Raw genomic sequence first — 24,936 nt, 5'->3', positions numbered from 1 at the left:
CGCCCGGCGGCTTCCCAGCGCCCTCCCAGCATCCCCCGACCCGACAGCAGCAGCTGCTGAACAGCGGCTGCCGCGCCGCAGGGCAGCGGTATCATGTCTGTGGCGACGCAGCACTCGCCCTTCGCCGTCGGCAGCAAGCGCCTGTACGAGAGTGAGGAGAACGAGGACCACCTGCAGCGTCTGGACAGCAGCGCAGCCTCCCACAAGCGTTACCGACAGCGCGGCAGCCCCTCTGCCCGCTGCGGCGGCGACTCGGCTGCGCAGCACGCCTACACCGTCGGCCACACCACCGTCACAGCACTGCGCGGCCTCTTCCCAGAGATGAGCGACAAGGTGCGGCATGCTGCCAAAGCGGTGCGGCTGAGACTGGGGCTGTGCCCTGCAGCGGCTCTTCTGTCGGAACCTGCGTGCCTCGCTCCCCAGCCCTCCCTCTCAACCACCCCCAAACGCCTCTGCAGGTCATCGCCGACGTCCTGGCCGAGTACGGCGACAACATAGATGCCGCCATCAAGCACCTCACCGACCTCCGCCTCTCTGCTGCCTCCTCCTCAGCGGCCATTTCAGAACAGGCAGCGGCCATGGCAGCTGCAGCAGCAGAGCAACACCAGCAGCAGCAGCAGCAGCAGTCGGCAGCAGAGGCGCCGAGCAGCAATGGTGGCGGCACCGCCACCACCGCAGTGCCCAAGTCGGCAGAGGAGTGGGTGGATTTTGTGGTGCACGAGATGGCAGCAGCCAAGGACATGGCGGATGCGCGGGCGCGTGCCTCGAAGGTGCTGCAGGCCTTTGAGCAGGCCGCTGTGCAGCACTCAAAACACCAGGTGCGATGGCTGCTTGGATGTGAGGTTGTCAGTGCGTGCCACTGAGCACTTCCTGCGCTGCCTGCCTGCACAACCATTGCGTCTTGCGACCTCACACGGCCCCAACTGCCCCCCCGGTCCCGCCGCCAGCCACCCCTGCAGGGCTCTGCACCCGATCCTGAGCGGTTACGTGGGCAGCTGTGCGAGGCGCAGCGCGAAAACCAGCTGCTGAAGCGCGCGGTGGCCATCCAGAACGCGCGGCTGCAGGAGCTGAGGTGAGGGCCGCGCTGCGCATCGTGGCAGGCTGGAGCCCGCCCGCGCGTACCCACCTGCATGCATGGCGCAGCTGCTTGCTTTGCTGCGCCTGTCGTCTGCCATTCCGCAACAGCCCCGGCCCCTCTGACCTCCTGTTGCTGCCGCCCTCCTGCCCCCATCCCCCTCGTGATGTGTTACAGCGGCAAGGAGGCCGAGGTGGCGCAGCTTCGGCAGATGCTGGAGGGGTTCCAGCAGAAGGTGCACGCCTTGGAGGTGCAGAACTACAGCCTGGCGCTGCACCTGAAGCAGGCCGCAGATGGCAAGGATGCGATGCAGGCGGCGGGCTTCAAGAACAACCCCGACGTCTTCTGACAATGACATCGCCCCTTCGGGGCCGACTCGAGTGCGCAGAATTTGTTAGCTAGCTGCGTGCCCCACTCACCTCCTCAATCCCCTATAGGCATGCTCTTGCACTGCATGCGAGTTCCTTGCCCGTGCCTGTGTACCCTGAACCCCATATTTTTTTGCGCCACATCGGCACCTGTACACTGTACTCTCGCTGTGTAATTTTGAGAGCAATGGCATGAGAGCGAAGGAAGGGGTATGAAAGGCTTTGGTCCCCCATGCTGTGGCATGCTGGGGCCGACAGCATTTATAACATGCACCACACACTTCTGGCTATCTGAGCACCGGTTCCGAACGCTCATCAGGCTCCCCCAACATGATTTCACTGACTTGCACGCTGCAGCAGGGCTGTGGGGTTGCGGTGCGGACCCCAGCGCTGCGCCCCCTGAGCGCGTGCGGCAGCAGAGGGCTGAAACCTCCCGGGCGTGGCAAGGCAGCGAGCGGCAGAGCCTGCGCCGCGCCGCAAGGAGGCCAGCAAGGGCGAGTGGGCTGTGCCGCAGCGGCGGTGGCTGCTTTGCCTTGCTGCGCCTCAACCATTTGAGTGGGTGGCGGGTGGGGCAGGAAATGAGGGGCGAGCTATGACGCTGTGGTTTGTGCTGCCCTGCAGGGAACATAAACCGTCTGCCCCAGAGCCGGTGGATGGCCAGTGGGCCCAGGAGCTGCTGAAGGAAATTGTGGACAGCCCTGAGCTTGGCAAGCGTGGCGAGGCCTGGTTTGCTGCACAACTGGTGGCGTTCCTGCTGGTCGCTTTCCCACCGGATGGGCTGCGTGCGCTGCTAGATGCGGCAGGCTGGCTGACCATTGCAGGCGGTTTGGGACTTGCGTAAGTCTCGCTGCAGTTAAGCTGACCATGCCTTGGCTTTAATAGCTGCCCATGCCTGCTTGAATAGCTGCACCCCTGCGTAATGCTTGGAGTCAATGGTGACGGCTTGTATCCTGCAGAGTCGCTGCGCAGCAGGGCCTCGGAAAAAAATTGACGCCACTGCCCAAGCCCAGAGACCAAAGTTCGCTTGTGACAGACGGCATCTATGGACTCGTTTGCCACCCCATGTGCGCCACAGGGTGGGGCAGCTAGATGCATGCAGAAATAAGAGCAGACTGTTGAGCGTTGAATGCAAAATTAAGCTTTGGTCTATCTCTCCATGCTGTGTTGCCCCACCTTGCCCTTAGGTATGGGGGAATAGGGCTCGCCTTCGTGGGGCTCTCGCTGGCGCTGGGCGACGATCTGCGCCTGGTGTTTGCCATCCTGACGCTTGTCCTCCTCGATCGCAAGGCAGGCTGGGGTGTGGCTGGGAAGGAGTGACGATTGAAGCGACATGAACACAACCCAGGGGCGGTTCTGACCCTTCAGCTAACTGTGTGGTGTGCTGATGTTTTGTTTGCAGGCCTCATACGAGGAAGAGCTGCTGGTGGAGAAGTGGGGGGCGCAGTATGAGGAGTACAAGCGCAGCACGAAGAAGCTGATCCCCTACATCTGGTGATGGGATTTCATTTTTTGGCATCGTCATCTCCGCTCGCTTCTCAATTTGTATACGAGTGCTGAACTTGAGTTGATATGTTGCTGTTGCCAACTTGAACATGTGAGGCATGCAGCATTCAAGAAGGCAACCACGCACTCTCAGACTCGTTCTTCGCCCGAGTGTGGCTGCTCTTCGGCCGTCTCACCGTTGCCGAGCAGCGAAAACCTGCTGGGCGACACTGTCAGGCCGCCCTTGCCGCCTGCCCCCCGCACTGCCGCTGTCAACATGCCGGCATGCTGGCCCATGCTGCCAGCATAGATCTGGCGGATGTGCAGGTATGCGAGCAAGAGGCCCAAGCAGAAGCCTGCCGCTACATCCTCAACATGATGCCTGCAAGCAAAGAGCACCATCAATGAGCACCGGGTTGGCACCACAAGGCCAGATGAAGCACACCTCAAAATGTTGGCCCGACATGTGCGGCCTTCCACGGTAGCTGCAGCAGCTCACCAGTAATCTTGCACTCGGCTCATTCCAATCCACACAGCACCTGCAGGGACGTCACAATAGAACTGGGCAGCGGCTTGAGGAGCAATCCTCCTGTAGCACCACCAACAAACAACTGCGTTGCATGCACTGGACGGCACCATTTTGCATGCAGAGCAACATGTTGGGCTGCTCACCTAGCAGCGGGACGAAAGCGACGACAAGACGTGTTGGCTGCGCCTGGCCGTCAAAGCAATTCAGCTTGCCCAGCAGCCAGAGCGTGAGGTAGCCCAAGCCAGAGGTGCTCCAGGAGGTGTGGCCTGCACGCAAGCACAGCATGCGCACCCGAATCAACACAGACAACGGGGGCAACTCGGCCCGGCTCTTCGTCTCCTTCTCTTCTATCTCCCAAGGATCAGACCTGATGGAAAGCTCTTCAACCCCTCGGCGACGTTGATGGCATTGTCTGCGCACTTGGGCAGCCCATCAGGCGTGTACACCGGTTTGGTGCCGTTGGGCCAGCAGCGGTGCACAAAGTGGGGGCGGGGGCGGCCAACCTGGCGGGTGCACAGCATTGAGGCGTCAGTGGCTGCAGAGCTCTGCAGGTGTTGCCGCAATGCATGCCATCAGTCGGTTGCCTGCCAACCAGTAACATTACATACATTAATTTTGATCCAATTGGTCAGTAGCCCAGTGGTTGCCACACAGGAGACTGCCATCAGGCTGGCATGGTGCGCCTCCACGCGGCTGATGCGGCCCGCCAGCCGAAACCCCATGATGCACAGGAGAGGGCTGAAGAGGGCAACGCAGGGCACCGCCCAGGCGGGGACCTGCATGCCCGTCTTCAACGGGTACGAGTACTTCCAAGTCTCCAGATCAGAGGTGGGCCCTGCGTAGACTGCCTGAATCAGAAGGCCACGCAATGACAAGGAGCAAGCCTAACTCATTAATGATCAGTGCTGCACTGTGCGAATGTGCCGCGAGACGCATCAGGAACTGGCTTGCCCTGCACAACTAACTCACATGTCTGAAAGGGTCCCAGCGTTCCGAGGCGGCCAGCAGCAGAAGGCATGCTACCACTGCAACGTACTGACCCGCATGCAGGCGGGCCAGCTGCGCCCACGACGGCTGTGGTGCGGCGGGCTTGAAGTAACTGTCCAGCGCCTGCTTGCCCGCCAGCGAGGGGGCTGCAGTGGGTTGCGCCAGGCGGCGGCGGCGGCGGTCAGCAACAACACAATCCAGCCACCATTTTGCGCACAGTTGTCTGCCATCTGTGTGTACCTTTGCGCACTCGCTGCTCAGCAGGACCTCTTTGGCCAAACATGGGGCGGGGGCTCGCCTGTGCGTCTTCCTGCGCTGACAACACAGTAATCAGCTGCCCCTGAGCAGCAGCGTGCGCAGGATTTCAATGTTACACAAGGCGGCACCTACAAATGAGATGCATGTTGTTTTCCAGTTTCCAGTCCATGTCCAGTCCAGCAGGGCGTCAGCCCCCTGAGGCCCCACTTGAACTGCATCTCATAGAACCGCCACTCCCTCAACCGCTCACACACCCTTGCTTGAGCCCAGGCCTGCCACTCCTTCTGCGACCCATTCTGTTGCACCGGCGCTGAACCCACGCGCTTTCAACTTGGAGCTTGGAGACCCTCGGCCCATGAGGGCATACAGCTGCTGCGTGCGCGCAGTGCCGCTGCCGCGGCCGTGCGTGCTGCAGCGGTGCCAGAAAGCCACTGGAAGGCACCCGGCCCTGCCAGCCCGCCCCCGCGCTCGCCTGGCCGTTGTCGTGGCTGCTAGTGGACAGACCAACCTCCTGAGTGGCGCAGAGGTGAGGAGCGGCCGATGCAAACCCCCAGAATATCTGGCTCCGACCTGCCCCTCGCCGTGCCAGAGCCCGCTCCGCCCACCACGCAGGCCCCACATAGCCCACAACCGTTCACGTCGTGCCCGCATGTGCTGCCCTGCAGGCCAGGCTGACCCGCTTCATCGCGGAGCTGTCGGGCGAGGCCGCCGGCACCGCAACCCGCGTGCAGCAGTGCCTGCTGGGCCTGCTGCTGGTGCTGCAGCGGCTGGTCCGCTGGGTGCAGCTGGCAGCCGTGGCGCTCCAGCTGCAGGGCCAGCGGCAGCAGCTGGTGTTTGCGGGCGCTGCCGCCGCTCCCGTCGGCAGCGACGGCGGCGCCTCGCTGGGAGCAGCCCCCGTTGCCGCTGCCGCACCGGCACCAGCCCCGGCTGTGCAACAGCAGCCGGCTGCTGCGGTCATGGACTTCCTCAGCGCTGCCACCATGGGGGCGGTGGAGCAGTTGCGGCACACCCTGACCGATGCCACCCAGGGCATCGAGTCGAAAATGAGCGCCCTGGAGCGCACAGCCAGCATCGTGCAAGGCACGCTGTTCCAGGCTGCCCAAGCGCACTCCGAGGCGGTCCGCTCCAACCCCGAGGGTAAGAGTTGAAATTGTCCTGCTGGGGTGCATGCAGCCGCTGGGAGCTGCACCACTCGTGCCCCAGGATGTTGATATTTGAATGCGTCTCGTCTCCCTCCCACAGCTGCATGCATGCTGATTTGCCGCTGCCCCCCGCACGTCTGCAGGCGGCATGTGGAAGCAGCCGTGCGTGGCGTCGGTGATCAGCGAGGAGGAGCGTCTGCGGCAGGCCGTGTTTGCCCAGGTGTATGCCGAGCTGCTGCAGAAGGACAACAAGGACATCAGCTTCAAGCCCTGAAGCGCGGGGCCGTGCCCCCTAGTGCCGCGCGAGGCAGCAGCCCGCCTCAAATCCTAGCGCCGTGTCCGCCTACCTTTTGCGGCGGCCGCCGTCCTCCTCGAGTCGATGTTGCTCCGGGCGCACCATGCAGCTGCTGGAGTCCCCAGCCAGCGTGTTGATTACCCGCAGCAGCTTGTCAGGTTCATTTGTGCTGCTCCAGTGCAGCAGTCAATAGGCAGCTTGTAGCCAGTTCCTGCTGCGGTCCTGCGCGCCCCCAGTGGGCGCCCCCGCTTTACCCCCACCCCAGCCAGTCCTGCCCGCTTGGGCATGCGCAGCTGCACAGCATCGTCATGCCGGCCTTGCACTTGTATGTCTTTGTTTGCTTGAATTCGACCGAATCCTTCTTCCCTGGAATCCCTGCCTGCTTTCATCCCTCAGCTTCCTGAGCCGTCCCGTTTCGTGCATTAACGCATCTCTTCCCCGCATGCCCCTCCTCAGTTTCTGTTGTGCCCCATGCCATACATCTAGTAGCTGGCACGTGCTTTCTCGTCCCCTCAAGCTGCGGCTTGGCGTGCCCACCCCGACGCCTCCGCCCAAATGAATGCCATCATACACGCCCTGGGATCCCAATCAGCCAGATCCAGGCCCCTAGACCTAACTGCAACCAGTGCATGTCCTCCTGCGTTTCGTGTAGTCATTTCACTGCTTAGCGCCCCATCCCGAACCCTTCAATTCTTGCTCCGTCTCTTGCTCGTTACCCGTAATTGATTCTTCTAGCATGGCTGTGCATGCGTGCCGCCCGAGCGCATTCGCTTGGCTGGGCTGGCTGTGCATTGTAACACAAGACTGTCGTGGGGGATGGTGCAGGGCCGCGTCTCATGATGGCACAAAGCAGCCGTGGAAGCCGTTGGGCAGCGAGTAGGGCAGCACCGCGCGCGCCACCTCCCGCCACGTCCTGGCGTCCAGCACCAGCAGCGCGCTGCAGCAGGAGGGGGGCGCGAGTCGCTGTGCAGGATGGCAGCCACGACACACCAGCGGTCTTGACATCTCCCTCGGTGCCACCTGCCCCCCTCGCCCACCTGCGCCCATCTGGCTGCATGATGGTTGAGAGCAGGCACCCATCATCCTCCGCCTTGCCGCCCGGCCGCGGCACAAAGATGGGCTCCCAGGCTGCGCCGCCGGGCTCGTGCCAGACTCTGCACAGGCTGGCAGGCAGGGCCGGCCAAGTGAGGCATCTGCCACCCCGGCCACATCGTTTTTTTGGAACCACCCCTGGCCAGACAGGCAGTGCATTTGAGCTGCGGCACGAGGCAGCCACTCACTTGACCTCCCCGGTCCAGGTGTCCAGCTTGCAGATGGCGTTCCAGCAGTTAGAGGGGCGCACACAGCAGGTTCCATACGCATACCTGTGGGGATAACGAGGCGAGGTGGGTGCGAGGGCAGCACAGGCACAGTGGGCTTGCCTGCTGGCAACCTGTATAACTAGCAGCTTGTCAGCCCAGCCTACCTGTACGGCTTGCCAGCGTTGTTGGGATTGATAGAGGGCAGCTCAAACGCGTTGCCGTGCAGCGTGTCGGGAACCAGCTGCTGCAGCAGAGGCTGCTGGTCCAGGAAGGAGCCTGCACAGGCCCGCGCCAGCAGCAGTTGGGTGCATCATTTGAATGTCACGGGACCAGGCAGACTGGCTGGGCCCAAATGCAGCGCTGGAGCAGAAGCGCTGGAGCAGCCGTGCTCACCATCCTCCCGAGACAGGTCGATTGTGAGCCTGCGCAGCACCGAGTCCTCAATCTGCTTGCCGCCCACTGGGCCCGCCCGCACTGCATGTGGGTGCAGGCAGGCTGGGCAGAGTGACAGCGAATGGGCCGGGGGGCTTGCTGCGCAGCGACCCATCAGCAAGCAAATCACAGCCTCGCTGGCTGGCCGCCACCAGCTGCTCCGCCACCAGCTGCTTGCCAGCAGCCTCCTCCGCGGCGCCGCCCCACCTGTGCCCAGCTCCCAGTGGCTCAGCAGCGCCGGGCTGTCTGTGACTGCGCAGTCCAGGTGCAGCAGGCGCCCGTGGTCCGACTCAAAGGCGTTGACCCAGTGGGTGGCCAGGAAGGCGGGGGCGCGGTAGGTTTTGGTCTGGCGGGGGTGCGGGGAAGGGGCCCCGCGAGGGGGTGAGGCACGGCTGTGCCCATGAGGCCCCTCCCTTGCAGGGCTGAGCTGCAGGACCAGCCAGCTCAGCACCAGCAGCACGCCCCAATATGCCTCACCTTTCCACCCAGCAGTGGCACGACGTGCAGCAGGGTGCCGCACTCTGGTTTCCAGTCAAACACCATGAAGCCTTGCTCAGTGGCCTGGGGGCAGGGGCGGATGGGGTGGCAGTCGCTGGGGAGCATAGCAGCAGCGGCAGCAGGCAGCGGAGCGGAGAGGTGTGACACGGAGATGCATGCAACCCGAATCTCCGGCTGCTGCACCTCTGCTGCCACTGCCACCTGGTTGCGGCCACCGCACGCACGCACACACCATGGTTCTCCCTCGCACCTGCCCCATCACCATGGCCCGGGGGTTGTAGTAGACAGGGTTCTGCACCACCACCGCATAGTGGTCGCTGACGGGCACCTGCACGCATGCGGCGAGGGCCATGGCCCATCTTGGTATGGCTGTGCGGCAGTTAGGTCCCAGCAAAGGCCAGCCAGCACAGGGTGCAGCACACTAGGCAGGGCAGGGCAGATCCCCCGCCTCTCCACTTCTGTCCTCGCCTCGTGGATCCAGGTGGGCGTGGTGGGGTGCGCGTACGGCACCGAGGCAATCTTCTGGCGGCGATCCGACTGCCAGGGGCTCTGCCGGTACACCGTGATTTCGGGCAGCCGCTGCAGCAGCCGGGCGTGGGCAGGCAGGCTGTGGGTGGGAGGGCAGGACCACCGGCCGGCTTGCACAAAGCCCAGCAACTCGTGCCCACGCAACCCAGGGCTGCTCAGCACCTCGCGCCCCCAGCCCCGCAGCCCACCAGTCTGCTGGGCGTGGCTGAGGTGTCCAGGAAGGGCCCAAAGTCGGCGGCCATGCCGATGATGTCGCCGCTGGGCATGCGGTGCGGGTGCGCCGTCTTCACCATGCCGTGGATGGAGTCGCGGTACTCCACACGCCCCAGCGTCTCCAGCGTCTCTGCACCACAGGCCACCAGGCGTGTTGTGAGCGGCGCGCCCAGCGTGGCAGGCATGGAGAAGCAGCAGGTAACCCGGCCATGTGCCGCAACAGCGGCAGCCTGCCTGGGTGCACGCGGTAGGTGCCGGATACCGTCTCAGTGTGGGCGATCAGCTCGTTCCCCTGCAGGAATTCAGGTGATCAGCAGGGTGAGCCTTTTGAATCCCCTGCACTTGCAGGCTGTGGGGCCGGCTGGCGAGCACGCGTGCTGCAGGTGATGAAAGCCCCCACCATGCTCGCCTGTGGGAAGATGGAGATGGTTGCGTTGTCGCCCAGGTGCCTGCCGTACTGCAACGTTCCCAGCGCTGCATCACAGCCCAAGGAGTGGCAACGGCATGACAAGGAAGGCATACAGCTTAGGAGCCCTGCTGAATGGGGCGGCTGTTGCAAGGCCAGTACTCCTGCGGCAGCTCCACACACGACTACCGGTGGGCTCACCAAAGCCAGAGGCGTAGGCCAGCCCTTTGAGCGTGCTCTTCACAGCACTGGGCGGGTGTGCCATCTTCCACCGAATGCTGCCTGCAGCCAGTGCAGGATCCCAGGCAAGGTGAGCATGGGGCTGTGTAGTCTGATAAGCAGCCACACACGGCCTACCCGCCGCCCACCTTGCTCCTTGGCTGCTCGGTAGTAGACCGACTCCAGGAAGCGGTGGGACTGCACCACCTCGTTGCTGCCGCCGTCTATCCTGCAGCCAGGACCAGCCAGGACGGAAGCACCAGCTCGATGATCTGCGGCGGGTCCCCGACCCCACCAAAACATGAACATGCTGCTGGGCATCCAGCTGCGCCCCCTCGACTCCCCCATGCACCTGAAGCGAACCAGCAAGGCGCAGCCGTCAAAGACGGCATGCGCCCCCTCGAACATGCCCGGGCCATTGCGGTAGAAGCTGCCGCGCAGCCAGGTCGGCAGCTTGCCCTCTAACCGAGCATGCAGGCACAGCTGGGGAGGTCCGTCATCTAGACACCCTCAATGCCTCGCAGAGGATGCACCCAGGCGCAGCACAAGCAGAGCCGCTGAATCGCACTCACGCGGTCCACAGGAACATCAGAGTACAGCCCCCGCCGCGCAGCAGCAGAGGGCCAGCTGGCCAGCGGTGTGCCGGGTGCGTGGAGTGGACGCTCAGGCTCCTGCTTTGTGCTGCTGCGGAAGGGCACAGCATTGCGCTGCTGCCCAGAGGCGCTACCAGCACCGGCGCCATGCCCAGGCTGGACGTCGCCATCTGCCGCTGGTGCCTCGGTGCTGCCCCACGCTGCTCTGCGCTCCGATAGCCTTGTGCTGCAGCTGCGGCGCGGCAGGCTCTGTGGCTGGGGCCCATTCTGGCGCAAAGTGGAGGTTGCCCGTGGTGGCGCTGGTGGGCACAGTGTGCAGTGACAGGACACACCCCTCTGCATGGTGTCGCCCTCGTGGAGCGCGGTATAAGAGCGGTGCTGAAGAGCGGGCAAAGCTGGAGTCTTCTGGCAGCGCCACATCGAAGGTTCTTGTTGCGCCCTTGTCACCCGGCTGACAAGGCGGTCGGCGGTGCCCGGGCGCTTTCACTGTGGCCTGCACGACCCCAACGGCGCGCTCCCCTGTGAGCGCAGCATGCACATCGAAGGCCTCAATGACGCACGAGAACGCAGAAGCGAAACACGGCGAGGACAACAACAGTCCGCCCGGTTTTGGAGCGGAGGCCGGCCCTGCACCGACGGCCAGCCCAACCCTGGTGGGCTGTGGAATTGGAGCTGGTGGAAGGCGCTCACCTTGTGGGCAACAACTGGGGGGGAGTTGGAGAGGCAGGGCTTGTCGGGAAAGCTCCAGCAGCAGCTCCGAGGGCTGGTGGCACGCTCTGCCGCTCAATTGGTCCTGCACCGGCACTGGATCGCGTTGGTCGCCCAGCAGCCCCGAGACGGCACGATGATCGGGTTCTAGCCCACCCAACAACGAGCCTCAGCGTGAGGTCAAGCCTGGGCACACTTCAGCAAGTGATGCAGATGAGATGGGAGGCGAGCGAGGCCATAATAGATCAGGCGGCCCCATGTGGCGACAGCTCAAGGTGGCGGTGGCGGGTGGCTCGGTGCGAGACCAAGCGGATGTAAAAGAACTGCATTGCCAACATTAGTGCCAATTCATGTTGCCAGGAACGTTCCGTGGAATCCAATGGTCAACTGATAGGGGACAGTGCAGCGTGCCACCTCTGCGAGGCTTCTGCCGTCCAGCACCAGCATGGCAGATGTGCCGTCCGCTTGCACCAGCACGCACAGCACTACGCCGTCGTCTTCTGCCGTGGCATTGGGGGCCGGCACAAAGGCCGGCTCCCCCACAAGCGTGCCCGACTCATGCCACACCTGCAAGCATGGACCACCTTGGGTGAACGGGGCTGCAGCAGGCTCACACTTGTCCAGGAAGTGGTGGGGCGAAGGACACGAGCATCGCGTGCAAGCTGCGCTGCCAGGCCGTACCTCCACCGTCCCGTTCTCAAGGTCAAACTTGGCCACGCTGTTGTGCGCGTTGGTGGGGCGGGTGGAGCAGGCGCCCCACACATACCTGCGAGGTCCAGCAGGACAACATCGGTGGTTTCATGGCCGGTTGGGCGCCAAGTGTTTGGCCTGGCCAGCGTGGGCCCATACCAATAGCAAGCAGGCTGCAGAGGCAACCAAGCGCGGGAAGGCGGCTTGCCTGTACGGCTTGCCGCGATACAGCGGGCTGGTCTTTGGGAAATCAAATGGCGGGCTGCGCTGCGCCTCGTCCGCCACCAGCGGCTGCCACGCAGGCAGCTCCGAGCCTGCGGCAGCACAGAAGTGCAGTAAGGTCTTGGCAGCAAGCCCTGGGCCTAAAGGAAGGTCGGCTACACACAATGGCACCCTTCCGCTCACACCCCCAGTGCGCTCACCATCCGGCGATTGCAGGTCGATTGTGAAGCGGCGCAGGAACGCCTGCCCCGCCTGCCGCCCCGGCTGGTAGTCTGCCCGCAGCACCCTGCAGAGGGCGGAGAGAGCAGGGGGGGCGCCAGCCGGAATCACACATACTCATGAAATGGACGCAGCCGGGCGCCTTGCGCGTGATGGCTGCTCATCCCTGGTTCCAGGCTCCCACTCGCCACTGCCAACCAAAGCCTCACCCCAGGTAGAGATCATTCACGATCTGCGGATCTTCGTACAGGCACGCATCCAGGTGCAGATACCTGCAGGGCACCGGGGCATGCAGGGCCCGCCGCCGCACCTCATCGTGGCACACCCAGATGGAAGGGGCTGCACAACACAAGCGCCGTCCGTCGCTGCCTTTCGGTCGCCTGCGCGGCATACCCTGGGCCGCACCTGCCATCCTCCGACTCAAATGCATTGGCCCAGTGGAAGACGAAGCATGGCGGAGCGCGGTAGCTTTTGCGGGAGCCGTCCCGCAGGTCCACCACGTGCAGCGTGGTACCGTCAGCGGGGGCCCAGTCCATGAAGATGTAGTCTGTGGGTGGCGGCGGCAGGCAGGACAGACACTGACTGACTGTGGCTAGGTTGGCTCAGGTACGAGGTTGGCTCAGGTTGGCTCAGGTAGGTGTGCGGGGAGCGGCGAGGCCAGCAGCTTTGCAGTGCTGCTGCCTGGCTTTCGCCGCCTGTCCTGGCATGCCGGCACGGCTGGCCTCCCCGGCGGGGCCCCCGTTCACAGGTTTGCGGAGGTTAAAGTAAAGCGGCTTTCCCGGGATGACGGCATATTGCTCAAGGCGCAAGCCCAAGGTTTGGCGGGGCAGGTCGTGTGGGGTCGGTGGGTGGCGCCCAGGGCGGGGTGGGTCAGCAGGAAGCGGGGCAATTCGCGGGCGGGCTTGCCTGCGGGGCAGGGAAGTCGTGGACCCAGGCGGGCGCCAGCGGGCGGCGGTGGGGCACCGTGGCGATGAGCTGGCGCCGCTCAAACGCGCCGGCTGGGTGCCTGTAGACACTGAAGCCCATCCCGACCTGCGTGGAGCCGGGCATGCTCGTGGTTTGGTGAAGGGTGCGCCGTGGTTTGCAAGCCAGGGTGCAAATTTAAGTCTGCACACCTCCTCGCCAGCATCAACACCCTGAGCCTCTGCTGCCTGCTCTGCCTCACCGCAGACACCAGGTTCACGAGGTCGCCATTGGGCATTGGCTGCGGGTGGGCGGTAGTGAGGTCGCCCCTGACGCCGTCGCCGCCATCGTACCGCACCTGTGTTGTGGTGGGGGTGCGGGTTGGCGCACGCCAGCCAGCGCCACTCTCCCTGGCCCCACACGGTGTGGGCACAAAAGCTGCCCTGTCCCGCCCACCACACCCCCTGCACACCCACCACACCTGCGCCAGCGTGCGCAGCGAGGCGGGGTCCACGCGGTACGTGCCCTGCACCGTCTCGGTCAGAGCCACGGCGCCGCCACCCTGCACACACCACAGAGACCCGCAGCTCAGGGCCGCAGCTGCACGGCGGCACGGGGGCAGCAGGCTGGCATGCGGGGTTGACCAAGCCAACTGGAGTCTGTTCGTCATGAGCACGCAAAGGAGCTCCAAGGCACACGCACCACCCATCCTGTTGCGCACCGGCAGCGGCACCACATTCACGCTGGCATTGTCGGTCACGCCCTGCGCCAGCCCAAGAACCCCGCCTAGCGTGCCAGCCACATCCACCAGCCGATCTTTGAGGCCCTCGTACTTGGGAGCTGCGGCAGGGGACAAGCGGGGCATTGTGAGCAACAGGAGCCGCCATAGCAAGCAGGACATGCAGCAGGCAACACGGGGCGGCAGAGCGCTCCTCCTCTTCATTCCTTGCCTGTGGCAAACTCCCGCCACCTCATCTTGCCGGTGGAGGCGTAGTGCCGCCACGCCGCGGATTCAATGTACCTGTAAGGCCTCAACACAAGGTAAACACGCCTGTGGTAAACACGCCTATGTGCAGGAAAGGGAGCGGGCGCATGCAGGCGGCCAGCACCAGGTACCTCACCGGTGAGAGCCGGTGGCAGTGTTGGCCTTGCCGTCAAACTCAAAGGACGACAGCATGCCATAGCCGTCGAACATGTGCTCCACGGCTTGCAGGTCGCCCGGCCCGTTGCGAATGTAGGTCCCATTCAGCCACTCGGGCAGGCGCCCAGTCACGCGAGTGGGCACCCGCTCGGCTGGCTGCCTGTCGGTGGAACTGTAAGCAGCCGCCCGGCAGGCGGCTGTTGGCCAAGATGGCGGCAGGCTGCTGTCCTGCCCACTTCTGTCGAGCGCGGCAGCCACTTCGCCCGTAGCGCTGCACTGAACCCGGACCGCTAGGCGCGGACGGGGGCCGAGCGGCGCCGGCGGTCGACCACACAGCCTGCTGCTGAGCAGTGTGCAGCCGCTGTACGGGACATGAGCGGCCGCCTTCATTCAATGAAAGAAACAAGCCTGGCGCTGCGCTCTGAGTGAGAGGGCGGACTGATGGGAGCCGGGCAGCACGCCGAGACGGAAATCAGTTGTCTTCCAGCCGCACAACAATGGCAAGGCAGAGTGGACGTGCCGGCTTGCCTTGGGGCTTGCGCACGGCACCTCTGTGCCAGCTAGGCGGCATCGGTACAATCTCCTCCTTGCCTTGTTATTGATCTGCGCCGATCGTGACCACCGATACAATTCAGGAGATTGAAGGGGGGCCTCTTGCAGCCTCCCAGCACAATACCTAGCGATCAGCTCGCCAGCCCCAGCTGCCGCAAGCGTGCCCTACCCAGCCCAAGCTGTGTTTCAGGGCCAATTCTGGCCTGTGGTGCGTGCCGCTGGCCCCTGCCCGCCGCATGTGTGAGCACCAAGGCGCCCACCACCTCGCCCATTTGAGCTGGGCCCGGCCCAGTTTAGCGCGCAACGACTCCGGGCTTCTTGAATATTCGGCTACGAAATGACCAAGGCGGCGACGGTGCAGTCCAGCGGCGCGAGCCTGTCGGCGGCCGCCCTTGGCGCCGCCGCCACACGAGCGCTGTCAGCACGGCCGGGCACCCCCAGCCGCTTGTGTGCGCGCACCATTGTGGAGACTGCGGCCTGCCCACCGGAGCTGAAGAGGGGGGAGCAACCCTGGCGAGTGGTGTCGCATGCCGCATGCCGCGTGCCGCAGGGCTGGGCCGGAGGCTGGTGAAGCTGCCTCGCAGCATCCTCGGCCGCTGCGGTTTAGCAAATGCCTGGCCCCTTACAGTTTCGCTGCCGGGCAGCCCTGCCCTGCTGCAGGGCCTTCTCCGACTTCAAGGTGCAGAAGATGCTGGGGGAGGGGGTGATGAGCAGCGTGGTGCACTGCGTGTGCGGGCGCAGCGGCGTGCACGCCGCCATCAAGATGTACCACCGGGACCGCATGAACGCCATGAATGTGAAGCAGGTGCGTGGCGTGTGTATGTTTGGGGGGAGGAGATGGCTGGCTGGGACCTGGGCTGGCAGCAGGCGCCACGGTTGGTGAACAGCCTTGCCGTGCTCGTCCTGGCCCCCTCCAACCACCTGCCATCGTGGCCCCGCGAGCAGGTGTCCCGCGAGATTGAGATCCACGCCTCGCTGCTGCACCCCAACGTCGTGCGCCTGTTTGCCGCCTTTGAGGACGCCGACGGAATCTACCTGGTGCAGGAGTATGCGTCGCGGGGTGAGGCAGGGGTGGGGGTGGGGCTGGGCGCACCTCACGGTTGCCGACATCGCATGGGTGGCGGGCCGGGTGGCAGCCAGCCAGGCGGCAACCAGGGCGGCAGCAGCAGCAGGGGATCTCTGCCTGAGCTGAGCTGTGCGCAGCTGCTGCTGCAGCGCCTCCCTGCCTTGCTGCACCCTTCCATCACCTCTCCTCACCCATCTGCTGCCCCCCCTGCCCCCACCCCACCCCTCCTGCAGGCGACCTGTACGTGGAGCTGAGCCGGCGGGGCGGATACATGCCGGAGGCGCACGTGGTGAAGAATGTGCTCATCCCCTTCCTCTCCGCCCTCACCTACATGCACACGCAGGTGTGGGGGAGGCCCGCATGTGGCGGCCTGCATCTTCTGGGCAGGACTGCAAGTTCCTGCCCAGCAGGGCAGACACCGGGCAGCAAGGCGCCCACTCCCTGTGCTTTTGTGCTCCCTTGCCGGCTGGCCCGCGCGCTTCGCAGGGCGTGCTGCACCGCGACATCAAGCCCGAGAACATCATGCTGAGCGGGGAGGGGGAGGTGAAGGTGGGGGATTTTGGGCTGGCCATCAACACCACCAGGCAAGAGAGTGTGTGTGTGTGTGTGTGCGCGCGCGCGCGTGTGTTGCGTACAGTGCGGGGGCAGGCCGGGTGGCCCCTGTTGGTGCCAGCAGCTGATGCCGGCCAGAAATGTGGGGATTGGGGTTGGGGATGCTGCTGCGCCTGCTGACTGGCTGGTGCTGGTGCGGGCGTGTGGTGGTGCAGGGAGAAGCCGATGTCGAGGGTGGGCACCCTGGACTATATGCCGCCAGAGGTGAAGCTGGCCCCACCCCGGCTGGCTGCCCCAGGCCTTCCTGCGCCTATCACTGCTGCAGCTGAGTCCACCCCAAGGCCGGCCACCCCCTGGCATTTGCGCCGCAGATCGTGAAGCTGCCGCACGGCGGCAGCAGCCTGTCGGCAGTCGGCAAGGTCGGGTGCGAGGACGGCGCGGCGTACGGGCTGCCGGCAGACGCGTGGTGTGTGGGGGTGCTGGCCTACGAGCTGCTGGTGGGGTCGCCGCCCTTTGAGGCCGAGAGCAAGTGAGCTGGCGGGCGGATGGGGCTGCGGGGGATGCGCAGGGGGATGCGGAGGGGCACACTGCGCCATGGCCCTGGGCCTGGCATGCCCGCACACTTCTTCCAACTCCTAAGAGCCGGCCTCGCTGGCCAGCTTGGAGTTCTGCTGCTGCCTGCTGGACATTCACGCTCGCTGGGCACATGGCGCCAATGCGCCGTGGACAGCAATTGCCACCCCCTGCATCCCCGCCCACGTCGTTCCTGCTTGCCCCGCAGGGATGCCACCTACACCCGTATCCTGAAGTTGGAGCCCTCCATCCCCTCCCACCTGTCAGACCAGGCCAAGGGCTTCATCAGGCAGGCCCTCAAGAAGGACCCCTCCCAGCGCCCAACCGTGCACCAGATGCTGCGCCACCCCTGGCTGCGCACCTACCAGGTGGGCAGAGGCTGCCCTGGCCCACTCCTCCGCATTGTTGAGCCCGGTTTCGGGATGTGTCGCAGATCGGGGGCCCTGACCACCTGTAACGCCTGACACCTGCCCCGCTCCCTTGCGCGCCTGGCCGGCTGGTGCAGCGCCCCAAGTCCATGGCGGTGCTGGAGTCGCCCTCCAAGGCTCAGCTGTCTGCCAGCTTCACACCAGCCGCCGCTGCTGCGGCCCCAGCAGATGCCAACACCGACCAGTTGGCGGCGGCAGCGCACACCGAAGAGCAGGGCGAGGCGCCCCAGGCCTCAGCCATCAGCATCACTGCCCCTCCAGGGCCCGCTGCGACGCTAGACGTCGCTGCGGCGGCAGCAGCGGCCGGCCCCGGCCGCGCAGCTGGCTTTGGCAAGTCGCTGTCCTTCTCCAGCGCCATGGCGGGCAGGTTCAGCGCAGTCAAGCCCACCAAGCCCTCCCCCTTTGGCCTGCTCATGCGCCGCAAGGGGAGCGCCAATGACCACAGCGACCGCAGCGGCCCCGGCACCCCGACCCACAGCAAGAGCACCCTCAAGGGCAGCACCAGCAGTCGTGCGGCAGCGACGGCTGGCAGAGAGGCTGCTGCAGCCGCTGCGGTGGCCGAGGTGGAGGCGGAGCAGGCGTTGACGCTGACCGGGAACGCAGGGCAGGCAGTGGAGGCGGCCACCGGCGGTAAAGCCGCCCCCGATGAGCGGGCGGGGATTCGCGTGCCTGCGGTCTCCGGCTCGGCGGCCGCCGGCGGAAGTGCCGGAACTGCTGTCCGGCTCGCCTCGCCCGGCAACGCTTTGGCGACCACTCTGGCAAGGCAAACTGGGCAAGCAACGGATGACCTCATTCCAGCAGCTCTTCACAAAGGCAACCCCCCCCGGGGGCTTGGCACTGCCGCTGCTGCCACTGCTGCCCCCAACGATGTCTAACCAAGGCCGCCCCAGGGCGGCGGCCACAAGAAGCACCTGGCCACCGCTCGGGGCAGCTTTGCAGCCGCCATCAAGCGCAAACTGAGCAACATGGGCGCAGGAATGTTTGGCACAGCCGCTGGCGTGGAGGAGGCTCTGGCAGCAGAGGCGGTGGCAGCGCATGCTGGCATGCCTCCCAGAGCCAGCGGCATTGGCACCATTGCCGCGGTGCAGGCGCCCTCCATGCAGCAGCTGCTGACGCCACCTCCCAGTGGGGCAGCCCCAGCCTCTGGTGGCCTGAAGCGATCCAGCAGCGGCAAGCGACTGCTGCTGGCCATCGGCAGGAAGTGGAGCCTGGGCGGCAGGAAGGATCCAGCCATGTCGGCACTCAGGGCAGTTGGAGCGGCATCTGCCTCAGACGGCGAGACGCCCTGAGCTGTTGGCCGCACCATCTGTAGGATGCGGTGCTCATGTGGTGATCTGGCTGGCAGGGGTGTGGATGGCTTCACAGCCAACCGAGTCGGTAGTCTTCAAAAACAGCTCAGCGAACGTGCGGTGTGGGCTGCCATCCAGCAGGGCAGCAAGCATCAGGCCCCCCCATGTTTGGATCATTGGACTATTTTTATCTCGAGTTTGTATTACCATGAGGGCGTTCTTTCATCTTTAAAGAGCAGTGAGTGTAAGCGGCGTGCCAATCACGAGTCTTAGCATCGTGCCAAGGAGGGACCTGGCGAGCTGCTGCACGTCCCACTCGACATGCGCAAGGCGGCAGAGCTGATCTATTCTGCTGCGCTAGTGTGCATGCCAGAGCCAAAGCCGTGCAGCCAGGTGACCCCGCCAGTACCGCTTGTTGCATTCCGTAGCGCTGCAGACGCCGCGACTGCGGCAGCCGCATGGCACTGACGCCTGCTGCGAGCCAGCTGGCGCTCCAGCCTGCGCAAATCAGGGGGCGAAGCATTGCGTCGCTGCGTGAACTCCATGCACTTAATTCCGGCACGGGAACATCCACCGTACCTCTCCAGCTGCTGCTGCAAGGAGAGCAGGACTGGTGGCTGTGTGATCACTCCCAGCTGGCTCTCGCCGCACAAATCGCCACTGGTGGCACAAACTGTGTCTGGCGCGTCTCCCAGGGCAGACTCTGACTGTTGCCGGCCAATGGCCGGCTGCTCACGCTGGCTCTCGACGACAACCGTGCTTGCTGTGTCCTGCACTGTACTGGACACGCTTTGCGGCGGGGCTATTGCCGAGCATGGTCGCTGAGGATGCAATCCTGCCCTATCCTGTACGGGGGCTGGGGATAATGCCACTTGCTGGCAGAAGCCTGGCAGCGGCCTGGGTGCCTGCCTGCGGCTCCCGTCATCTGCCACAGGAGCAGACTGTGATTGCACCAAGGCCTGCACTGGCTGTCCTGTCCGGCAGGGCTGCTCAGCCGCAGCGCTGCTGCTGCCACCGTGAACCTCATCCATTCCTGAAGAGAGCAGCAGCGTGCCATCTGCCGGGGAACCTCCTGAAGTGGAACAGGTATTGCTGAAGCTGCTGCTAAGGGGGCTAGGAGGGTGGTCATAGGCGTTGGCGCCACTTGGTGAGCTTGGCGAGCGACTGTCTTGTGTGGAAGTTGAGGAGGCACTACGCACGGTATGCCATTCGCTGGGGCATCTGCTACAGCCAGCACTGCAGCTGGTCACGGTGCTGCTGCTCAATGACGCGCCCGCTCGGCTGCCCTCCCACATTGATTCTGAGTCTGTCGATCTGTCAGGGCTAATTCTGCTGCAGTGTTGGCTGGAGGCGGCTGCCTCATCTCCCACAGATGTCAACCAGCTGCGATGGCTGCCGGCAACACTGATCGGAACATCCGAGCTGGGAACGTCTGCTGGCTTGCTGGCTGGCACTGCCTCGCAATCCACCGCCTCATCTGTTCTGCTCGCTGGCCTAGCAGTCCCCTCTGGCAGCGCCGATACCGACTGCACGCAGGCTGCACCGGCAGCAACAACAGCGGCCTGCTCCATGCCTGCCAAAGCCAAGCGGGCTGGTCCTGAATAAGCTGGTGCCGCAACCGTATCTGCTGTGATGGCATTAACCTCATCCTCCTCGAGCTTCGCAGCATGATTCAGGGCCAGCTGGGCCACTCGCTCCGCCTTGCCCGCTCTGCAGCAGCGCAATGAGCAGCACAAACCTGGGACATTGTGTGTTGCCATTTGCTAGCATCATGAGCAAGGCAGCCACGTCTGTGCAGCGCACCGTGTTTTCCACTTGAGCGCGGCTGCTGAAGCCACCGCCGCCGCATCGGTCCAGCCTGCCGCCCGCATCTGCTCCGCCTCCGCATCTGCAGGCAATGCTGCGGCAGTGCCTACTTCTTTCCCATAGGGAATATTGAAATGTCTCCCAACAAGCATGTCCAAAATCGCACAACACCAACCTGCTTGTTGTGCCCTAGCCTGTGCGCGCTGCCTCTTGTCCTCATACTTTGCAGCAGCGCTCCGTGCCCTTGTGGCAAGCTGAGAAGTTGGTGCTGCTGGCAGCTGCGAGGCAGCCTGAGAACTATCGCTGCCACTGGCATCCAGTGATGCAGAGGCTGATCGCTGGCCAGGCAGCTGCTCCTGCTGTGCAGGCTGCTGCTCATGATGCATGAAAAGCAGCAGGCTGCTTTGCTGGGACATGCTGGGGACGGCTGAGATGGCAGTCACACGCACATCTGTGCCGGCCACGCTGGCATCATGCTGTGCTACCCCTGCGGCTTGCTGAGCCTGCTTTGCCCGCTGTTGCCACCCATACATTCCCGCTGGCACCGTCTCGGTACCAGCACACGAGGCTCTGTCTGCTGCATCATCCGGCCTGAGTGCTTCTGGCACGCACGCACTTCTGGTGCTGCTGGGCTGCAACTCGGGCTCCTCAGCAGTGCTGCCAGCCACACCTCCGTGGTGCACTGCCTGAGCCATCCACACATTCTGCATGGTTGGCGGCACTGGCTTGGCATCCTGCCAGTGGATGCCTGGCAGCGATATGGCAGGCGCCTCCAGTTGCAGCAGCAGCTCCTCAGGCCGCGGCTAAGAAAGGCCTTCTTTGAAGGCGCTGGAGCTAGTGTCTAAACCCTCCGAGAGGGCACAGGTTCGATTCCTCCCATGTCGAAACTTTGTGAGGACAAACGCGGCATAGCTGACCGGCTCAGCGCCAATCCAAGCCAATTCCTTCGGGAACGCCTAATAGAATCGCCAAGGCTTCGGCACAGGCCTCCCCGGGACCCATTCACTACTAGTGGGGGGTACTGCACTTGGCGCGTCGGGCAGATCAAATAATGGTCTAAAGCTAGACGTTAAAACCGGGAAGTGAAGCTTGTGGAGGCTCTTCCCCACCTTTACCTTTACCTTTATCCTCCACCAGAAGCAAAGGCTGGCTTGCTGGCCATGCCGCATCTTCGGTCACGTCTGCCTGGCAAGGGCTGGTGGATGTGGAGGCTCCTGTGCCGCCGTTTGCAGCCACAGCGGCTCGCGATGCCCACTTCATTGCAGTGCGCAGGGCTCTGGCAGCTTCTCCTGCCATTATGATGCAGTCACCGTTGCTGGTGCAGAGGGAAGCCGCTGCTTCGACAGCTACCGCCGCTTCCTGCTCCAGTTGCTGCACCTGCCTGGCTGCCTGGCCAGCAGCAGCCTCGGCGGTCGCTACTGCCTCGCACAGCCTGCATTAGGGAAGGGTCCGGTGGAGAAGGGATGAGGTCCATGTGCTGGATGACAGGAGAGCGAGGAAAACTGCGAGCATTGGGTTTTTGACGAGCAGCCGTTTCACCTGTCGGCGTCCAAAACAGCCGCGGCTGCCTCCACAAAGTGGCCCTGAGCTTCCAGCTCTCGTGCCTCTGCTTGGGCGACCGACACAGCCAGCTGAGCTGCCATAACAGCGGCCTGCCTGGCTCCTGCTTCCCGCTGCATGGCGCCGTGCGCCTGCTGCAGCAGGCTCTGCGCAATTGCTCCTGCCTCTTCTGCTGCCGTATTGAGAGAGATGGCTGGCGCATCGCTTGGGTCGACACCACTGCGTGCGGCAGCAAAGACGGTGTCCCCGCTGCCAGTGAGACGGCCCATGCTGCCCACGCTATCATGCTTGACATGCGTGGCCAGCCGTTGCAGCAGCCGCGCTGGCATGACTGCCGCAGAGGCTACACCTGCCTGTTCACGCTGAAGAAGCTGCATGGCTGCTGTGGAGAGCTGCGGAGAGCTGTTGGCTTGCTGGTCTTGCTGCCCCGGCAGAGCTCCAGCCTCGTCAATTAATGCCGTGAGCTGCATGCTGCAGGTCTGCACCGAATTGCTGTCGGCAATCTGCGCCCCCCCGCTAACTCCCTCCTCCTCTGTCACAAAACACAACCCCGCCTCCAGGTCAGCTAGCAGGGCATCTACATCGCGTGAGTCCAGGCCGCATGGCACAGCCGGGCTGCCACTTGGATCCGCTGCTGAAATGTCGCGCTGCACGCTGCTGGCCCAGCATATCTCCTGGGCTGCCTCCTCGGCTGCCGCAATGGCTGCATCATAACTGGGTCCGCCACGACTGCTAAGCGAGCCAGAGGTGACATGCACCATGGTAGTGCGCATGCTGCTGCTCCGCTTGCAATCTGCATCATCATCAAGTTCCTCCAGTTGTGCAGACGCCGGGGCCAACACTACAAGAACAATTCATGGCACCATGCAATCATTGATGTGCGGACAATAGTGGAATGCAACCCTGTGCACCCATTGAAATGAGCGGAGTCCCCACCTGGAATTGCATCCCTCTCAACTTCTTCTCGCTCGTGCGCAGGTGCAGGTGACAATATATCTGCTTCACAACGGCTTGTGGCTGCTGCCAACACATGCTGTATGAATGTGTGGGGGGCCACTGCATGCTGCTGCTGGTCAAATGCAGGCACAGGTTCAACCATGCCCTTGCTGCCCATGTCAACATCCTGGCCTTGTGCAGTGCCTTCCTCCTGCTCGCATGGGGCTAGCACCATAACCACCTGTGGCAGGGAGGCTGCGCCTGGCAACATGGCTGCTTCACTGCTGCCTGCCCTATATGTTGACAGCAGCTGCGCCAACGCAGCTGTCTGGGCATCTGTGCCAGGGATATAGCCTGGAGACGTATGCAGTTGCCGCTGCTGCTGGGTGCTCTGCTGCCAGGTCGGGCCACTTGGCCCGCTGTTTGCCGGGCCAGCTCTGCCGGGGGAGGCAGAAGATGACAGGCAGGATGGTGGGTCCAGCTGATCACTTAGCGCCATGTGAGCAGGAGGGGCAGGCTGCAGGCGACATGCGCCATCAGTAGATGAAGTGTGCAACACAGATGCTGGACCGTGGGCGCACGGTGTTGCCAGCACCTGCACTGGTTCCACAGCATCAGCGTGCTCTGATGCTGCCTGATCAAACAGCGCCGCCAGGCTGCTTCCTCCAGTAGCGTAACACGTGGTTGGCGCGGAGGCAGAGGGCAGAAGGCCTGCCTGCTGCAGCAGGGCGTGCCTGACAACCTCCATCCTGCATGTGCATCCCATCGCACAAGTTTGGGCGTGCATTTAGATATGCAATATTGGTCAGTTCACACATTCTATGCCACCCACCTTTCCGTCTCAAGGGAAGCGTCCTTCAGGCTTGTGTCCAGTACCGCTCGCGGCTGCGCGGCGTGTTCTGCTGCCTCGGTTTCACGGGCAGTGCAGGCGGCCCGTACAAACGCAGCTGTGGAGGGGCTGAGTGTTGCTCCTGTGTGGAAGGGCAGCGGGCTCAGCTGCGGGCTGCTGCTGGCTGGGGGTTCAGGTTCTGACGGCCCCGCCAAGGTCTTGGCAAGTGGGGTGCCGAGAGCAATTGGCTCCAGGGTGTCATTATGCCGGCATCCTTGGGTGGTGCTGGACGACAGGCTTGCTGGCACCCCGGGTTCACTGTCAGCGCGTGCTGCACCTCCAGAGGGAAATGTGTGGGTGGTGTGCTGCTGCAGTCCTTCATGGGGCCCCAGTGCCGGGAAGGGGATGGGCGAGGGCACGCAGGAGCAGCTGATGTCACCGCCGCCAGCTGCCGGCGGAGACTCGACCTGCCCCAGCTCCCACAGGCACGCATCCACGTCTGTCTGCAGGCTGGACACCACGCCATACGCGCGGTGCAGCAGATCAACGCGGTCTTGGGCTGACTGGAGCAGCCTGCAAGCCGCCTCCTCTGGGCTGGATATCATAGCAGCACCCACCGCAGCAGCGTCTTTGCCGCCTGCGACGGCTGAATCCCTGCTGCCCCCTCCCGCTGCTGCCAGGATGGCGGGGAGATGCCGCGCAACGTCAGCATGGAAGCTGGTGCCGCCCACTCGCGTGTCAATCTCCCACAGCAGGCCGCCGACGTCATTCTGCAGCGCCCCAATGATGCCTCTGCACCGCTGCAGCAGCTGTCCGCTCTGCGCCACGTGCTTTTCCAGCTCCATGGTGTGCGCTGCAGGGCCTCAATGCTGACCAGATTGCGCTGGCCACCACACCACCGGCCAGTGACGCCGCCTCCAGTCGGTTGCTGCCGCCACCGCACAGGCGCCCCAGCAGGGCCGCCGTTATGATGGGCGGCTGGCCTCTGGGGCTCCTACAGCGCTACGCCCGGCCTGTGCGTAGGCGCCTTGCGCCCCAGCGTAACAGGCGGTCGGCAGGGTGTCGGTAGCGGCTCACACGGCGCAAGGCATTCGACGGACGGGCCAATGGACGGTGAGAATCCTCGCCATTGAATC

General features: G+C 64.1%; 8 protein-coding genes across 8 annotated transcripts; 4 read left to right on the top strand and 4 right to left on the bottom strand.

Annotated features, from left to right (window-relative positions):
• Nucleotides 1-93: 93 nt before the first annotated feature.
• On the top strand, nucleotides 94-1,424 carry CHLNCDRAFT_142806 (hypothetical protein; the record flags this gene model as incomplete). The annotated part of the gene is made up of 4 exons (XM_005849700.1): nucleotides 94-333; nucleotides 459-818; nucleotides 960-1,072; nucleotides 1,253-1,424. 4 exons carry the CDS (start codon nucleotides 94-96, stop codon nucleotides 1,422-1,424), a joined length of 885 nt encoding a protein of 294 aa, XP_005849762.1.
• A 611-nt stretch (nucleotides 1,425-2,035) lies between these two features.
• Nucleotides 2,036-2,938, top strand: CHLNCDRAFT_142805 (hypothetical protein; the record flags this gene model as incomplete). The annotated part of the gene is made up of 3 exons (XM_005849699.1): nucleotides 2,036-2,280; nucleotides 2,628-2,712; nucleotides 2,843-2,938. The coding sequence occupies 3 exons, from the start codon at nucleotides 2,036-2,038 to the stop codon at nucleotides 2,936-2,938; spliced, it is 426 nt and encodes a 141-aa protein (XP_005849761.1).
• A 137-nt stretch (nucleotides 2,939-3,075) lies between these two features.
• On the bottom strand, nucleotides 3,076-4,272 carry CHLNCDRAFT_20972 (hypothetical protein; the record flags this gene model as incomplete). The annotated part of the gene is made up of 5 exons (XM_005849430.1): nucleotides 3,076-3,307; nucleotides 3,425-3,464; nucleotides 3,598-3,720; nucleotides 3,822-3,957; nucleotides 4,063-4,272. Coding segments are annotated over 5 exons (741 nt in total), but the record flags the coding sequence as incomplete, so codon positions are not given.
• CHLNCDRAFT_142803 (expressed protein) lies at nucleotides 4,235-6,115 on the top strand (the record flags this gene model as incomplete). Its single annotated transcript, XM_005849698.1, has 3 exons — nucleotides 4,235-4,282; nucleotides 5,365-5,836; nucleotides 5,985-6,115. The coding sequence occupies 3 exons, from the start codon at nucleotides 4,235-4,237 to the stop codon at nucleotides 6,113-6,115; spliced, it is 651 nt and encodes a 216-aa protein (XP_005849760.1).
• An 855-nt stretch (nucleotides 6,116-6,970) lies between these two features.
• CHLNCDRAFT_142802 (hypothetical protein) lies at nucleotides 6,971-13,933 on the bottom strand (the record flags this gene model as incomplete). The annotated part of the gene is made up of 25 exons (XM_005849429.1): nucleotides 6,971-7,073; nucleotides 7,174-7,290; nucleotides 7,417-7,500; nucleotides 7,602-7,713; nucleotides 7,831-7,911; nucleotides 8,077-8,215; nucleotides 8,347-8,430; nucleotides 8,618-8,695; nucleotides 8,824-8,946; nucleotides 9,084-9,238; nucleotides 9,481-9,582; nucleotides 9,716-9,796; nucleotides 9,883-9,962; nucleotides 10,086-10,192; nucleotides 11,449-11,601; nucleotides 11,716-11,800; nucleotides 11,939-12,038; nucleotides 12,147-12,232; nucleotides 12,375-12,437; nucleotides 12,571-12,712; nucleotides 12,881-12,962; nucleotides 13,129-13,197; nucleotides 13,331-13,426; nucleotides 13,550-13,630; nucleotides 13,790-13,933. The coding sequence occupies 25 exons, from the start codon at nucleotides 13,931-13,933 to the stop codon at nucleotides 6,971-6,973; spliced, it is 2,547 nt and encodes an 848-aa protein (XP_005849491.1).
• A 252-nt stretch (nucleotides 13,934-14,185) lies between these two features.
• CHLNCDRAFT_142801 (hypothetical protein) lies at nucleotides 14,186-14,583 on the bottom strand (the record flags this gene model as incomplete). Its single annotated transcript, XM_005849428.1, has 2 exons — nucleotides 14,186-14,406; nucleotides 14,577-14,583. The coding sequence occupies 2 exons, from the start codon at nucleotides 14,581-14,583 to the stop codon at nucleotides 14,186-14,188; spliced, it is 228 nt and encodes a 75-aa protein (XP_005849490.1).
• Nucleotides 14,584-15,703: 1,120 nt separating this feature from the next.
• On the top strand, nucleotides 15,704-17,317 carry CHLNCDRAFT_11382 (hypothetical protein; the record flags this gene model as incomplete). Its single annotated transcript, XM_005849697.1, has 6 exons — nucleotides 15,704-15,821; nucleotides 16,061-16,170; nucleotides 16,314-16,435; nucleotides 16,613-16,643; nucleotides 16,799-16,908; nucleotides 17,161-17,317. Coding segments are annotated over 6 exons (648 nt in total), but the record flags the coding sequence as incomplete, so codon positions are not given.
• Nucleotides 17,318-19,692: 2,375 nt separating this feature from the next.
• Nucleotides 19,693-24,645, bottom strand: CHLNCDRAFT_50905 (hypothetical protein; the record flags this gene model as incomplete). Its single annotated transcript, XM_005849427.1, has 8 exons — nucleotides 19,693-19,770; nucleotides 20,193-20,379; nucleotides 20,473-21,179; nucleotides 21,853-21,907; nucleotides 22,015-22,847; nucleotides 22,972-23,068; nucleotides 23,804-23,942; nucleotides 24,138-24,645. 8 exons carry the CDS (start codon nucleotides 24,643-24,645, stop codon nucleotides 19,693-19,695), a joined length of 2,604 nt encoding a protein of 867 aa, XP_005849489.1.
• Between the last annotated feature and the right edge of the window lie 291 nt (nucleotides 24,646-24,936).

The sequence above is a fragment of the Chlorella variabilis genome (assembly GCF_000147415.1).
Source record: "Chlorella variabilis unplaced genomic scaffold CHLNCscaffold_5, whole genome shotgun sequence".
NCBI classification, from domain to species: domain Eukaryota; kingdom Viridiplantae; phylum Chlorophyta; class Trebouxiophyceae; order Chlorellales; family Chlorellaceae; genus Chlorella; species Chlorella variabilis.
The sequence above is the reverse complement of the archived record's forward strand: the minus strand, read 5'-3'. Positions and strand labels throughout refer to the sequence as shown.